General features: G+C 39.7%; 1 protein-coding gene across 1 annotated transcript in view; it reads left to right on the plus strand.

The window, feature by feature from the left end:
- The window catches only part of si:ch73-335l21.1 (insulin receptor substrate 1-B), a 41,564-nt gene extending 24,930 nt beyond the window's left edge, over positions 1-16,634 (plus strand). The window contains exon 4 of the mRNA XM_033983351.2: positions 14,477-16,634. Within this exon, the coding sequence (XP_033839242.1) occupies positions 14,477-14,484 (8 nt within the window). The 3' untranslated portion in view covers positions 14,485-16,634. The remainder of the gene's footprint in view (positions 1-14,476) is intronic.
- Positions 16,635-17,659: the final 1,025 nt, after the last annotated feature.

Raw genomic sequence — 17,659 nt, forward strand, 5'->3', positions numbered from 1 at the left:
ATTTCCAGAAACCTGGTTGTAATGGATAACTTCCACCTTAACCCTAACCTAAGGGGTATCGCTTGCATTACACTTTTTTTTTTTTTTTTTCTGTTTGTGTTGTGGGTTCTCTTGATTTTGGCAAAACATTAAAAATGTGACTGACAGTATGAACGGCTAGACATTAATTGTGCTCTGAGTGATTTTTATGTTAATTTGTGGATTCAATTAGTAGTAGTTTAATTAATTCCATGAAATTTAAATGGAAAAAAAAATAATTGGTTGTTCTTAATGAATACTAATGGATCTAGTGAAGAATAAAACTACACAGGGTGCCTATCCTAGATAAATGGCCAATGCTGTGTTGCAAACCTTAAAACCTATGGCATAAATTAGTCATGTTATGTGGATAAAAATAATTTGTAGTTCTGTGTCAGTGTGGAATTACAGCAGGTAAGCTTCAGTAGAATAACTGTAGCCGTGTGCCTGAAGCTTGCCATAGTCGGGAGTATACAGTGGGATATGCTAGTAGTAGAAATTGAACCTCCAGTGTTTGTTTGCCTGAGGACCGGTCCACAGCAGTGCAAGCAAGGCTCTTTCACCCTCTTCCTGTGGAGTTCTGATCTCCTGCCAGGCCAAACGAATGGTAATTAGGTTGTAAAACCTCAGCTAATGGCTTACTACTCTGGTCATGTTTTGACTGACTAGTGCCTTCACATGCAGTTGGCACATAGACTCATAGAGGAACAAGAGGAGAATGAATTGTACTGGCAGCTTGGTCAGTCAAAGAGGCGCCTCTGGACAAAACCAAATGTGTGTTTGGAGGAGGCCACCGAACCTGTCATTGAAAGTGACAGAGCTGCATTCAATTACAACACCTGTTTTCAACGCTCTTCACTTACATAATAGTCATGAATATAAATGCTGTGCAAACTTGAAGAGCAAGTGTAGAAATAACTAAACGGGTACTTAAATAAATACAGAATTGTAGTTGGCATTTTGTCCCTGTAGACATTGATCAGAGAGACCAGTAATGATGCAATGTCTGTGTATTATGTTTAAAACTCTTTTAATTTAAAACTTATGAGAGACTGAATCATTCCACTCATTAAATGATAAGATGCAAGTCTAGTCTAGTTTGAAGGCAAATGCTTAATCTTGGTCACTTCAGTCTTGAAATCCAGTGTTGGTTTCTTTCTTGTGGTTTTATGTTTTATGCACATTCTTATTATAAACCATTTCCTTTCCTAAAATCCTACCTAAGAAGTGGCACATTCCTCTTAAGTCCTCCACTCTTGTCTGGCTGTGGACCTCTATGAATAGGGGAAATCCCAGACAGCCTGTCCAGTCACCTTTTTGAGGAAATGAGGATCAAACCAAAGCAGCTCAGCTAATGGCCAAAGTAGCCCTCTCTGACCTGACGCCAGGCTTTCATAGACTACTACCACTCACATGGCCTCTGTCCCTTTCGTCAATACTGTTTTTTGCTCATTGAATTCTTCACAAAGCACATCATCACTCTTGCTTCCGTCTTTTTGTCTCCTTTTTGGGACCCCCAGTTGAGTTTAGTTTGCACACAAGACTTAACTTTTTTGTCTAATAATAATGCTGCACAGATTAAAGGGCTAGGGTTTGATTGAACAAATGCTTATAGAGAAGTTGAAACCACTCGTCAAAAGAAGATGGCTGACAAGATTCATAGTGTAGCGTGATCCAAGGTGAGATTGTGAAAACTGACATATTGTGAAAACCTTGCTGTTGTTTGCCTTGAAGTTAAAGGTTGCCAACCCCTACTATAGAGCCTCACCTTAACACCCAAAGAGCCATTTGGACCCAGTTTCCACGGAAAAGAAAACACTGGGAGCTGCAAATACTTTTTGGCTTTTCTAAAATGAAGATAACACTGTATATATAGTTTTTTTTACCTTTACGCTTTGTATAAACTATAGTATTTGCAAAAAATCTGCATAAATATTTATTTTACCTGGTTAATGGGACTTCTGCTCCTCAACCTTTGCACAAAGCGTCTGCAGAGAGAGGCTGTATGAAATCACTTTCATCTTTACGTATGACTGTAAGCTGTCTGAGGCGTGAACGGTGTTTATTTTGAACATCGTTCATTTTGGAGAATAGCTGCTCACATACGTATGTGGATCCGAAGATTGACAGGACTCCAAATGCATATTTCTTCATGTTCACGTAGGTGTTGTGGATGGACAGTCTTGATGAATGCACAGTGTTTTGGGGGGTATACTGGCTTCCACGAGTGTGACACTTATTTTGAGCAACAGAAAATAATAAAATATATAATTTTATTTAAATATTTCAAAATCACAATCTTCCAATTTAAAATTACAATTAAAAAAAGAACTAACACAAATAAAATACACTTCAATTAAATACTTAAATTTATTTTCCCAAGGCACGCGGAGCCGCAGTTACAAGGATGAAAGAGCCGCGGGTTGCCCACCCTTTGCTCTAGTGGAAAGTGCATTTCTGAGTATATTTAAGTACTCAGAAATTCACAGAAAACTACATTTATTTCAGCTCTGGATTTTTTTTTAACAATATTGTATATTTAGAATAGGTTTTTAGGGGTAATCCTGCTTTAGGGTTATTGTGTCAATGGCATAAATTAGTTTCAATATTATTGTTTATTGTCTATATCTTTGTCATCAATATATTGCGCGTTAAAATTTGGTCTTGTGACAGGTCTAAGCGCTACTTGTTTTGACTACCCTATTATCTATAATGTTTTGGCTTAAAAGTAACAAAGCAATTGAAAGTTTGTTTCATGCAACAGAATAATGCACCCTCTTATCCACATGTATATGCATTACTTCCTTTGTCATATCTGATGGGGGGCAATAGTATGAGAAGCAGTGGTGACCTTATCGACATGTTTGTGCTTTAGCGGTGAATGTACATAGCTCTTGTGTGAGTATTTGGCAGTGGGCCAGGTTGCCGGGATGGGGCAGGATCCCGGCTACAGAGCGCTGATTGTGCTGCTCTGTGGTATGGGATGTATGCCGGGCCTAGGGAGCTCCAAGAGGAACCGTGCAGCCACCCACAGGCCCACAGGGGTGAGCGAGTGCATGGAGGAGGAGGGTCCGCTTCCCTCTTTCACACACTTCTTATTTGTCTGATTTTTCCACCCTCCCTCCATCCGCCCTCACTGCTCGCTCCCAGGGACACTTCTCAGCAATGTTTTCAGGGGGGAATTTTTTTTTTACCCCTTCATTTTGTTGTAAACTGTAATCCTGCCCCTGTAAGGCTGCACACTTTATGTTATAGTGGAATGTCAATGTGATATAGGCCAGTATTTCAAGCAAGTAGTAGTACGCAGATGAGGAATGTATAGAACAATATACTGTGATCAAATCAAAATCACAATTTGAGTTGGTGCATTTATCAAATTGCAAAGGCTGCTATTATTTTGATAATAGAATATCCTCCATAAAGAACACTATATTATTATTTTAATATAAAAAAGTATCTGTTTATACATTTATTACAAATCAAATCGTAATACTTTTTTCCAAAATCATGCAGTCCTACTGCAAATATAGGATACAAGTATAAACATTCTGGTTTGATCTTCAGTTTTAACTAGGTCCAAGTTTTGACCAGTTATTTCAGAGCCTGATATGGTATGTTGCTAATACTATTGGTAGCTTTTTTAGTGTAGTCCAGCCCTAGTCTGTAGTTTGATCTATCTGCCTGACTGTTCACAGGGTACCGCTCAGCTGTTCTTCTCCTAACTGGGTTTGTCGGTAAAGAGCTTAAGGCTGGTGGGCGCTGGAGAGTACTAAGCTGATTAGCGTCTGCTAACGAGCCACTTCTCACATGGAAACTGTGTGTGCTCGCTGTCTGCCTTTGCACTGTTTATGACAGCGCTGGCTTTCGATGCATAATTATCCACAGACTTGGTGTATGTGCGTTATACATGGGTCAGGTGATGCAGGCTTTAGCGTCCCAAATGCGGGGTCAGAGTTAAACCGGGGGTCAGATTAAGTGTTGCGCTGGTGGTCAGGGTCCAGTGGAGAGGGTCAAGTTATTCTCAGAGGAGCTGACAGCAAAGCTGTATCCCACACAGGCTCAATCTGACTGGGCTATGAGTTGGGCCCAATTAAGCCATTTCAGATCAGATGACTGTTGAGTAGCTACTTGCTGTCCCACTGGGGATTAGGGATACGCAGTTATGGAGCAAAGAGATGGTCACACAAACCTTTGTCTCGCTAGATTTTCACACAGCAATTAATTGTCTCTCACCTCCCCTCTCCTCTGTTTTTCCAAAAATTATATATTTTAAGTCCTTAAATAACTTCTTTTTAAAAATGCTTCCCAGGGTCAGTAGTTGCAGCCTTGTTTTCCACCTTTACAATCATGTAGATTGTATCTTGGAAAAATAGCTGTTTATGCTAATTAAAATGTTAAGTTCACATTCTTGTTATGTAATGCTGTCATTTACAGTAATGCACTTTTATCAAAAGAAACCCCAGTGTAAGCTAACCCTGGTGTCAGTCAACTACAGTCGTTTACAGTTCGTCATTATGCAATGGAATAGTGGCCAAACGGGTTACAGATTTTTATGGTATTCATTATCTTACTGTGCAACATCATTCAACAATCCAAAATAAATGTACATATCTACTCAGCACCTGGAAATTGGAGTTGTTTCCCCCAAACCTACAAGTTGAGTGTTTTAAATTGGTCACAATGAGGATCATGAGACGGTTGGGGCCATCTTTCAACCACACATACATGTTACATAACACTGCCCAAGGAAGCCTATAGCCTAAACACACATGGCCAATATATTTTAGTTACCTAACCTTGTCAGCCTGACCCTTTACGCGCTGAGACACATTTAGCTAACTTGACAAAACAAATAGAACTTGCCCTCTGACTAGTACTTTTATTCTTAAAAATGTGAAGGTACAGACGGTCACCTTTGTGTCCTTATGTAACTAGATCGAATCATGAAGATGTTTGCTCTGTGCTGCCATTATTGGCCTGAAAATGGTCATTAACCTTTACACAGCAGCCTCACCTCGACGTCACCCCGCGTCAGCGATATAGCCAGAACTAAACGGTACAGCTAACAGTTTCCTGCACTTTGGAGAATTTTCTTTTATTAAGTTGTATTTGGGTACAGGATGTGTGGAAATGGTGTTCCCGTTTAGTACAACTGACGTCTTGCTTCAAAGATCAAAGCCAATTGTTTTGATGGCAGTCCTACTCCTAGAAAATTGACAATTTAAACAAGTACAACAGAAAAGACCACAACCAGGCAATACAAAACGTAATCATTTTTTCAAATATGTCAGCCTTATATAAGTAGCCCGTGCACAGAAAGTGTTTGTATTTTAGGGGTACCACTTGTAATTTGATTAGAATGTTCCACAATGACATTACAACTAAATCTCCATAGACACGAGAAGGTGATGCCATTAGACCAGGTTACAAGGCAGATCAGTGGAGAGGCAACCCCACACTAAGTGTGAATATATGTAACAGCTGTAATTGAATGCAAGATAGATATGTTTAATGCCATATTGTGGAACATTCCAGGCGAAGCAAACCTCTCCATCGAGAGAGCAGATGACAGACCATAAAAGTTACAAAGTGCTCCTTTAACATACTAAACCTAGAAACTCAACACCATGGGATGATTGCTTCACATAAAATAAGTAAAATAAATGTGATTATGTTTTTTTTGTTTTTTGTTTTTCTTCAGTGTACCACTCATGTGATGGATGGGTTTTGCTGCTCATTGGTCTGGCTCAGCTAAAGAGTGCAGGGGACATTTAGCAACATCAGCAACAGGGATTACATTGTGTCCTGAATCAGCTGAGGGTCAGATGCAGTCGGACAGTGGAGGTGAATGAGAAAAGCCTCACTAATCTAAACCCTTCATGTATGTGGCTTTTATAAATGGGAATTACAAACCTAGAATTCAGTCATGGTTTGCACAGTCCAGCCTCCCACTGTACCAGGGTTTGTTTTCCTTCCACTGAAGCATCACGTAGCATGCATTTTTCAGTGCCAACTTTAAATGGTCCGGAAACCACACCCTCTCAAACAGAATCAGACTTAATGCAATGGTGGGCAGCTAATTGTGTGGTAATGATCTGAATATAAACTTCTCCCTATTGATGATGTAACAATGGGTCAAATAAAAAAGTGTTTTTCATTACTCTGTTGGCAAGATGGCTTAAGTGATCATAATTTGACGCCGTCTAAATGCTACTGTGATACTCAAGTAATTTCTTTTTTTGCAATGGTGGGCAGATTTTTATTGTACAGTGGTCCCTCGTTTATCGTGGGGGTCACGTTCGCAATAGGCGAAATCCGCAAAGTAGTCAGCTTTTTTTACAATTATTATGTTTTAAGGCTGTAAAACCCCTCACCACACACTTTATACACTTTTCTCAGACAGGTATTAGTAAAAAATTGCATTTAAAAAACCCGCAAGACAGCGAGGCCGTGAAAGGTGAACCGCGTTACAGTGAGGGACAAGTGTAATATGATAAGATTTGAGCTGTAGAGGGTCAAATAAGTAATGTCTACGGTTAAATGTTGGTTCATTCTGTTGTTTACATGTTGTAAAAACGGTTTACTAGGATAATCTCACTTTATTTTAATTGTATGAGTGGCATACAGTATCAGTATTACTATTATCATAATATTTCTCTGTAACAATATATTGCGCTTAAGATTTGTTATCGTGACAGGAGTACTTACTGTTCTTGACTACTACAGCTGTTTACTAGTAACTCCTGTGAAAGAATTTGAATGACTTTTGAATGATTTGAATCCCACTTTTGACATGCCTTGAAGGTGGAAAAGCATTATATAAAAATGTGACCATTTAAATAGTTTTATTAACTCAATAGATACAATATTTTCTGCGTATCTTAAGGCCAATGTCTGGGCACGTCTGTTTTATTCTTTGAGCCATTACTAGCTACACTTAATTGCTTTATATTATGTTGTTTTGCTTTTCCTCCCATCATCTCATCTCAGACATGCACAACGACACCCTCCACCTCCACTTTCACAATGAAGGTGCCCAACGCTCCTGTTTGCTCATTAGTGCAACCTTGTCAGGAACAAACAACTAGATTAGATTTAATATAAAAGAAGAGGAGGGAGGGGATGTGAGGGAGTGGAGAAGCAACATGTGGTATCTAGACTGTAGTGTATTGGCTTAATGACATGGGTTGCATTCAGGAGCAGCAGTCCAGCAAAGCAGCTAAAACGAACGTGACACCATTAATACTGATTTTTTTTTTTTTTTTTCCCCCCCTAAGTATCATCTGCATGTGTGGGCGCAGCGTGATCCTGTTGCTTTTGACTCCTCCTGAATATAAATAAATGTAGGCCCTCCGCTTGTACAAACATCACATGGAAATGTAGATAATGCGTCATCGGAGTGCTGCTTTGAGCTTTGTGTCTAAGAGGATACGATTGGTGCACATGGCATTTAGAAGGACACTGCAATGAAAAGCATACATTCACTTGTTAAAGAAGGGGTATTATGCAAAATCTTTAGCTTTTTATCATGTTATAACATTGTTCCCTCATCAAAAAACATGCTAGAAGAGGTTTTAGATATTAGCTGTGCATGTTTGAGTAATTTTGCGATCTCTACCAGGCCCTATTCGATTCTGTGTAATCCTTCCCCCCCGAACCTAAGTCATCCATGCTCCCACACAACAATTATCCACAAATAAAAAAAACATGATACAAAACTGTACATAACAATTTGCCAAACCTGATGAGATGTGCAATAGTTTCATTAGCGGAATGCACACTGATTGTGTGATAGTGCTCTAAAGGGGGAGTGACTTATCGTGGGAAGCAAAGAGGGGAGACTCAGAGCACCGATAACAAAAGTGAAACTTACAAAGCATGTTAAGACGTTTCGGCAAATACAGCATTTTCAAAACAATAAAAAGTAACATGGTGATCAAAATATGTTAGGTGTTATCAATTAATACCTCTCTTTAATAGTATGTGGACAGTACTGAGACCTTATGTGGTGAAACTGTAACCAGCCAACAGCACTATCACCTGACTGAGCAAGGATGCACTAGAGGGTTGACATACCAATGGGATTAGTGTGCCCTTTTAGACTATTTGACTTGTTTGCCATTTATTATGCTGGGTGCAAACAAGCATTTGTCCAGTGTCCTCAAATTGCTAAAAGCTGAAAAATGGACAGTCTAAGAAGATAAATTAGTCTGGTGTTTTTGGTCTGTAGTGGACAGTTTTTATGGGTAATAAATTAATAAATGTTTTCAAATGGATTGCCTTTACAAAGTATTAGAATGCTGCCTTGTTGATTTAGTTCCCTGCTGTAGTCTGTTTTTCTATTGCAATATCTCATTCTAATGTCATTCTGCACTTTTGCTCGCATTAGCTCCCACTTTTTCTCAAACATTCAATATTTCATCTGCAGCCTCTAATAAAAGGCTTAACATGAGGAGTGAGGCAGTCCAGAGTCCAGACCAAATGTACAGACAGTGCCGACATGGTGCCAGGGAAAGTGGGCAGAAAGTATCCAATATAGGAGTATAGGATTCTTCCCTGATGTTTTCCTCCTCCTTTGGCGACGCTGTGAAGGTGAACAGTGTCGCTAGGAGCCTCCACAAGGTTGGTAGATAAATATTTGTGGTGTGTGTTGGCCAAGTCCCTGTCTGCCCACATAGAGCCACTCTCACACACACTCTCAGTAACCAACATCTGAGGAATCCCGCACTGTCAATCTCTGTATTTGCACATCCATACTATATTCATATATCCCCTATGCATGCACTGCGGCTTCTTCAAGTCCTAGTTAGTAAGTCAATATGAAGGGGTAGCCTCCAGCAAGTGTTTGCACTGCTGTGGTGTGAGGGCTCAGGCGTTTCTATTAATAATTACACCGTTCATCATCAGACTGAGGAAGGGGGCTTAGACACACTGCGAAACCAGCCTTGGCACCCATTTCTAAACACACAGGGCAGATTGCAATATAAAGGGCATTTTATTTGACCCTGTAACTGCACTCGTTCAACTGCACTTTGGAGTTTGAGAGGCACATCATTACTTAATTCTTTCTTTTCATATTTTAGGAATATCTGCTCATGTGAATCCTGGTGGTAAAGTTCTTCAAGTTTGAGCGTGTATGAATATGTAAATGAGTAATTAAAGCATCAACCCAGATATTACCTTTTATAACTTGTCTACAGAGTCTTGTGGTGAAAAGCAGAATGGCCTTGACACTGTGATCTGTGCTTTTGAAGATCAGAGGTGAGATGTGGGTCTCAACACATGCAACCATTTTGGTGCAATACGTCTTCTGTTACATTGGTGTGCTCACGTCTGAGCGACAGAGCAAGGCACTTCTAGCATTACCCATATCTCCTCCTGTCTCTCGCCATATATCACCACTGACATCAGTCTCTGTGGAGGCCTTCACTTTGGCAGAAAGCAGCAGAACTGGTGGAGCGGAGGGAGCGGTCCATGGTCACAAACAATGACTGAGGCTGAATGAATGAGAAAGTATTGGCCAAAACACTTTGGTCGTTTTGGATTAAGCCGTTAGTATTCTATCCAGGGACAGGACGTCCCATGTCAGATTTTAGTACAGTAGCCAGTTTCTGTTACACAAGGGTGCCCATGGTTAGCTGCTCAATTTACAACCACTTAAATAGATACACAAAGTAATAAAGAAGAACATTTTCTCAAGTGTGTCTATTGTTATATTATACCTTACCCATTAAGTGGCATTATAGTTGATGTCCATCAATGTTTCCAGTTATTGCCATAGGTAATGTAGCCATTAATTATGTTTTATCACATTCATTTTGAATTATTGATTCTAATTGGAAACATCTACAAGAAATTATTTACTGTGTATATGCCCATTGTGTTACTGCCCTTGTAATTTGCAAGCATAATGTTCTATTATGCAGATTTTTTAATTTAAATCTATGTGCTGCGTGCCTACATATGACCTTTACATTACGCCCATTTAGATTAAATATCTCTATATAGAGAATACTAAGCTGGCATTTTAAACTTGCTATCTATAAGCCAGTTACTGAAAGCAATTTTCTCACTGTTGCTGTTCAAAGCATGTGCATAAATCCCTCCCTCGTCCTAATTGCTCTGAGTGCGTTCCTTTAGTGTTTACCACCTGTTGACAGTCGGGTAGTAAAGCTGCGTGGGTGACTGCTTCTTGACAGGATCACAAAGGCTGAGCATGTGATCTGATGCCACAAAAGCATTTTTTTTTTTTTTTGTCAGTTTTCACAAACACTGCACAGCGTCTCATGGCACCCATCTCCCTTTGTCCTATTCTATCTTTTAAAAATTGAAATAATCCCAATTGTATTTTGAGCATTGTAATTGTACATAACAAACCTTTTCACCAAGTCAATGGCATTAATAAATCAAAGTTAAAAAATCTATCTAGAAGTCATATTTCAAAATGTATCTAAATGTATAATAGAAAGTAATCATTAGACCAATCAACTAAATAAAAAATAATAGTGGTTAGATTTGGCCCTTCCTCCGTATTACTCCTACTTTGCAGAATATAAAAGTTCTTGAGCCTCTATGGATTCATTTTACAGTTATTTGAAAACATCACAAAACCGTCACATTAATAACCTTTTAGTGTATTACGTGAAAATGGCTTTGTCTCCACTTCTATCCCTCGAGATTTAATAACGCCTTGTCACTTGGCTGTCTGCACATGTGGGTGTTTGCACTTTTCCTCTGAGAGTGCCTCTTCACTGTACCGTCTGCTCATATTGTGTGTATATATTTCCTGGATAAATAGCAGGCCCCATGCTGTTTCATCTGCTGCAGATTTGATTGACAGCCGCAGGGTTGAAAGTGGGACGGAGCTTGTGTGAAAGAGCAATATGCATTTAGAGCAACTATGCACCACACCTTTTTTCAATCCCATCCGTTACTTCACTCCTCCGGACAGCACTGTAATGTATGGAAATTTACAGCTGAGTATTAAGAGAAATAGTGCTGTGTGTTCTCTCATAGGGTTTAAACCAAAGAGCCATGATTGTTTTAGTAGTATTAAAGGATTTACTTTGACTAAGGGTACAATACAAAGCCCCAGTCAGCAAATAAGAAAAAAAGAAAATGTTATTTGCCAAGGTCTTAAATTTCAGTAAGTGTATTTTGCATTCTGAAATACAATTCTTATACTTCTCCTGCACTAGTCTTTTTAAAAGGGGTCATAATTTTTATGGTTTCCCAAAATAACCGAGAGCCTGTTTAAAAATATATTAAAGTCGACTGGCCTCATTGTAGCGGTGAGGGAATCACACTCCTTCAAACAATAGAAGCTAGAATTACTTTAGCTTTTGCAGAAACAGTGCAGTGGTTTATATCAGAATTTGCCAGCAAGCGTCCAAGCGTTCATTTCCCCATAATTGGATGGATGGATAGAAAACTGATTACAGTAATCAATTTTCTTCCACTTATCCGGGGCCAGGTCACGGGCAGCAGTCTAAGCAGGGACTCCGTGACTTCCCTCACCAGAAACTTCCTCCAGCTCTTCCGTTGGGACCCTAAGGCGTTCCCAGGCCATCTGAGAAACATAGTCCCTCCAGCGTGTCCTGAGACTTCCCCAGTTTTGATAGAAGGATTTTTTTTAACAAATGTCTCTTGTACAAACTGTTTTATCCCTGATTAGTCTAACCCATGCGTGTACTCCACCTACTCATTCTCCCGTACCTTGGAATTGTAACTCTAGTCTTTTTTGAAATTGTTTGTTCACTGTGAAAAGGTTTATGATTGTCAGCTAATTTTAAACAAACACTGAATCAGAGCAAGTTTGTTTTTGACACATTTATGCAGCGTATAATAAATTGTCTCCACTCTTGACTACGGCTGCTGCTTTCACATAAAAGCCCTTCTTCCTTATGTCCTTTGAAGCTCACGAGAGTCTTTGAAACTCTGAGCACACATTGGAGACTTCAACCAGTTCGTCATCCTTCTTCGTGCCATATTCACAACTCACAAACATAATCCTGTGAAATTACATGCATACTATGTGGTCATTTGACAGCATTTCATAGCTATAACCCACAGACTTCCTGGCGTCGATGGGAGGAATAACATGAGGTGACACAGGAGCTACCGTCAGGGTTAGGCCTGGCAAGTCTTGTATATACAGCTGTCCAGAAGCTGAATGCCAGCTCATGTTGCCCCATTGCACCTAATACCCACCTATTAGCGCGCAGAATGGGTGATTAAATGGCATTAGGTACAATAATAGTGTTGATGTATGGCCAGTGACTAGTGTAATGAAAAGGAGGAACGCTTTTATGGTTATTGATGGCTTAATCTTGAATTATGGATGAAACATTAACCCTTCTGAAATAAAAGATTAACCCATTTGAAATAATAATCTCTAAAGATGGAGTTTTTTGTGTGGGGGAACTCACAATTGTTGAAATTGTAGCGGTAATGGTAGTATTTAGGGTTTTTCATTCAACTTGCTTCAGAAATATCAATAGCACATCATTATTTATTTTTTTGTAACACACCCCATTTCTAGAATTTAGATTTAAGGCAAAGTAAAGTAAAGTTGTCCATAGGTGTCAGTGTGATGAAAAATTAAGACTGTCGCCATAGCGGTTACCAAAATATATCTTTGAATGGGGAAAAAGTCCTCAAAATTTTGCGCTCAACAGGAAGCGGAAACTCTGAATACTCTAAGAATTCACAATAACATGTGCTAGCTCTTATGTGGTCAGTAGAATGACCGTCTGCCCTCCCGCTGCCAAGCCTCTCTGTACCTATTCCAGACTAGTCAGCGCTGAAATGACAGAACCACACTGTAGATCCACGGCCTGGGAACACATAGGCTTTTAATTTTCGGCAGCTCTCTATTGAGACATCACAATACATAGACCCAGACTCTCTTAATTACAGCCAACACCAGACCAGGGGAAGATGGCCTCATATAACTCCTGATTGAAACTGTCTGCGAGGGAAACGTTGCTGTCCTGCTACAGTGATCATTAGCGTATCAATTAGCTCCCAGTTGCAGTGGTACAGATGGCTAAACCGCAAAGGGAGGATGCTGGGGAAAAGTAAGGATCAGATTAAGTGGCTTTGGGAGTAAACATTTCCTCAGTAGTAAAATGTGCAGATGTAGTTCAGTGTGTCTGTTGTGGAAAGGTCACTGCTGCTATCATCTGAGTTACTGTAATCCTGCCTGATTTGCATCGTCTAGTTTTGGATATTTCAGTATCTTGGAAGTGTCTCTTGAGCTGAATGTTGATTGTTTATGTTGTCATTTTGGAGTTGGAGCATCCTGAACACGGGCCACTCCGCTGTTCTCTTCTCAGCTCTGGGTTGTCACAGCTTGGCCGGCTGGCAGGGACCGTCTGTGCTGAGGCAGGCTAAATATAGCCCACTGCACCAGGAAGAAGACTGAACTGGAGTGAGCAAACGGAGGGGAGGGAGGGGCGTAAATATAGAGTACCCTGGTGCAATTAGAGAGTCAAGCAAAGCAGGGAAATTTTAGGGAAAGAGACACTGTTCTTAAGCTTATAGTCTTCAGTGGATGTGCGTTTGGCAGCAGCGACCCAAGTGCCTTTGTGATGAGTCATGACTTCTGACAAAATGTAACCCAGTTAACAGGGCAGGAGACCAGCTCTAATTTAGTCATGATCTGGCTCTGAGTACACTCTAATTTACTTCCAGTAAAATGCACACATGCGTAATGGTTAAGGTAGCATAATGTTTTCATAGACTTAAAGAGCCACACACATTGTTGCTACTTTAGCAATTACAGATGCAGTAAAAGCTCAAGATGTACCGGTATGTTTAAGAGCAAGGCTTAGCATAATGATGTTCATGCATCCTGATTGGTCTAACCACACATACAGCAGAGTTGGAGCTACTCTTTAGTGCTCAAATGATTCATCATAAACCATTTTTGACACAGACACAAACAAACAAATATACTTTCATATAAATCTCATTCTCATAACACTGAAATTGACAGACTTGTAACAAATTCAAACTTTTGGGTTTGGCTCCTAAATGCTTTCTGTGGCTCTTGAACTCTTTATACTCAATCAGGAGCATTCTTCAAATACCTGAGTGTTCACAAATGTAGGGTGAAAACCTCCACACATTATCTCCTCTCCTCAGTGCAGACACATGACTGCCTGCAGCGATAGGTGTCCTATCTCCCCTTTCTTTTATCAGTTTGATTCCAGCTAAAAACAAAAAAAAAAGTCCTTTTCAGTGTGTTTATTTGTGTTGCAGCCTATATTTGTGTTTTACGTAAATGGTCACAGCGTTCCCCAAGACGATAACCTTACTCTGATATGTTGCAATAACTATAATAACTGACGTGATAAAGTTGCTGTAGTCCACATACATGCCATAATATTTACTTCTTGTGCATATCAAAGTTATTGTTTACTGATGCTAACCAAATCTTTTCTTTTCTCCCCAGAATGCTGATGTCATATCGCCAACCTTGTGGAAACAATCTGGTACGCCTCAAGGAGCGTTGAATGCCCCGCCTGTTCCTGTCGGACATCCAATCACATCAAAAGAGAGCAGCTGGAAAAGGACACGCCCCTCAAGCACTTTGACATAGACTGATGGATTTTTCCTTGTTGGCTGTGAAAACCAACATGCGTGTGTGCCAAAAGACTTTGAAACAAATATAAATGCTGCTCTCATTCCGTCAGTTAAAGCCAATTACAGAATGGTACAAAAGATATAGAGATCAGTGTTTTATTTCTGGAAAAAAAAATTGTAAAGATTATGATGGTGGAAGAATTTAGTTTGTAAAATATATAGAATTATATATGTCAGCTCAAAAGTGCCTCATTTTCAGATCGTAGCCATTTTACAACTACTTTACTAGTATTGACTAAAGTGATTCGCGGTTTCATGTGGGTTAAAGACATCGCAGCTCAAGAATTCAACTTCGATAGCACCAGTGTGTGCTTTATAAGTGGCATAGCGCTCTATTAGCACTCTGTCTATGATTTAATAACACGGCTAGTGTCTGTTCAATAGTCATACAACTTTTCTACTTTTTTACTTTTTAACTTCTTATTTTGCTGCTGTCCCAAATGTAAAAGAGCCATACACTATATTTTAAAACAAAAGGCACTTGAACGAATAGCTTGTAATTGGGCTAACACAAGCTATGTCTGATTAGCATTTTAGCTTCATGGCAGCATTTCTGTCCTGCTAACAGCAGCTCCGGGTGAGACCCTCTGATATAGAGCCGAGCAATCCCATTAGCGCTGTTAGCTCCAGACACTTGTGTCTCACTTAATCCTCTTCGTCTCAGGATGTTCAACAACATGCGGTACATACAACCCAGAATAGACCCTATCAATAGCCATGTTAATGCTAGCTCTGCCGAGGCCAGCATTAGTATGTTTAAGCGTTAAGCACACTATCACAGCACAAGTAAGGGCTCAGCAGACACAGTTCAGTGGGGAAAATATCACTAAAATGCCAATTGCTCTCAAAGCTTTTTAAGGTACTAAGCATTTTAAAGGTATTTTAATTTATTTGACTATCTGATTCAAATTCTTCACTGGCTCTTGTTTTAATCTGTGCTATGCATCAGCACTTAAGTGCCTGTCTGTCCCCGCTCAGCAGCTAGCACTAATAGGGCTGCCCTAGCAGAAAATCAAGTTTATTTTTGTGTCTATTTTTCTGTACAGAATGCATTACAAATGTTCATAGTGACTTATGTAAAGACTTGATTGACAGCTATGGCCCTTATCAGAAGAGTTCTGGCCAATATCTTTGTGTTTGAGGACTTTATCATTGAGCTGTATGTGCCAAATCACAACAGAAAGAAAAATAAGTGATTTGTTTTGTCCAATCACAACCTCAAGAAGTCTAACCTTCAGCTCAAGATGTACTGTTTGTTTTGTTGTTTGAAAATGTAATCTTTTGTGGTTCTGTTTTTTTTTTCTTCTGGAACAGAGGAGAGAAGAGCTGTGACATATCTTGCAGTCTGCTTATGTGACGTGGTGATAAAGGTCCTTGTGAAGACTTGCATATGCTTTAACCTTGAATTTTCATACGTCTTTGAGGATTCAATAGTAATGCATGATTTGAAAGAAAAGGCCACAGTGCAAACTAAAAATACTACTCACTTGTCTGTCAAGTTCCACGTTGTACTTGTGTGTTTGCCTGTCTGCCCGAGGAGTTTCCTGGTCACATGACTGGTGAAGGCTTTTGTGATCCAATGCAGCTCTTTTTTGTGCTACATATTTGGTGCACCTACTTATTAATACAGACTTAAATGGGAGATTTCAGTGTCTTTTTTGAAGGCAAACACGTGATTTTTCTTCGGCTGTTAACACTTTTGGTTATAAAATGTATTCTAATTTGCAGCTTAAGTGTAACATATCATTACTCAAGCTCAGGCAACTGTGGTACAAGCGGCTGTATGATTTCACTCAATGCATTTATAGACATTTATAAAATACGCAGAAGTGTGCTGCTCATGTTTGACTCATTTATCTCTTGTTTTCCAGAGGGATGGTACTGAATGGGAATAATGTAAGATTTTGCCATTGATGTGTAGACAGTTCTTTGTTGCTTGGTAAAAATCTGACTAAACGAATGAATTCAAAAACTTGTCGTGGTGGTCTTTAATTTTTGCTCAAGTGATGTAATTAGGGGTGATTAAATACTGACACGAACAACACCAAACTAGATCAGGGGGAAAATTTTACAAGGTGGGCTGCTATAGTGCCAACATCTGCACAAAGTATAAACAGCTCATGCCACTTGAACCTTTTAATCCTGACCACAACAGATGTCACCAGTGTGGAAAAAGCACCTTCAAAGCCTTCCTTCCCGGCACGATTGTGTTGTTGTCATCTCATCTTTACCGCTTTTGGCGATTTTCCAATTTAGCTAATCACTACTTGTAATTTGACTAACTTCTATTTACTGTCTACTCCCTCCTTTGTCTGAAACATACCTCTGTGTTAACATGTATTGGAGGCAGATTGTATCATGCCTTGTTTGCAGATGGCAGTGTGCAACCCTACACCAGCGGGATGTGATTGAAATGACTATACATGAAACCGTCCACGTGGTATAGCCTTTACACTGGCACCTCCCTTCACACAGTTAATATAAGCTGAGCCGCACCTGTACGCAACCCCCCCGCACACACACACACACACACACACCTGCTTTTTAAGGGAAACAAAATCCCGTCTGACCCTGTTATACTGTTTGCATATCTCCTATTCCCTTAACACTTGTTTTACATCTTTTACTCACAAAGTGTTCCCCATGGACGTTTCAAGGCCTGTAAGTGGCTGACTGTTGCTAATCTTGGCTGGAATGCGTTGTCACGGTCAGGTGTGGGTAAAGAAGAGATGCCACACTTAATAGCTATCTAAATTAGATTTTATCTTTTTATAAAATCGTGCTAGGTCAAGTCAGGTAAAGCTCTCACCTTTGTCAGCAGGTGTAGATGACTAAATGTTAAAGTTATCTGCAATATGAACTCCTACTGGTTTAAAAATACAATGGCTACAAATACCATTGAACCAGGCATGGTATTATGTTATATGGAGATGCACAGATAGATTCCGTAACGGGAAGTGAGGGGCTCATTCTTCTTCCTGTGTATATAATC

The sequence above is a fragment of the Periophthalmus magnuspinnatus genome, chromosome 18, assembly GCF_009829125.3.
Source record: "Periophthalmus magnuspinnatus isolate fPerMag1 chromosome 18, fPerMag1.2.pri, whole genome shotgun sequence".
Classification (NCBI taxonomy): Eukaryota; Metazoa; Chordata; class Actinopteri; order Gobiiformes; family Gobiidae; genus Periophthalmus; species Periophthalmus magnuspinnatus.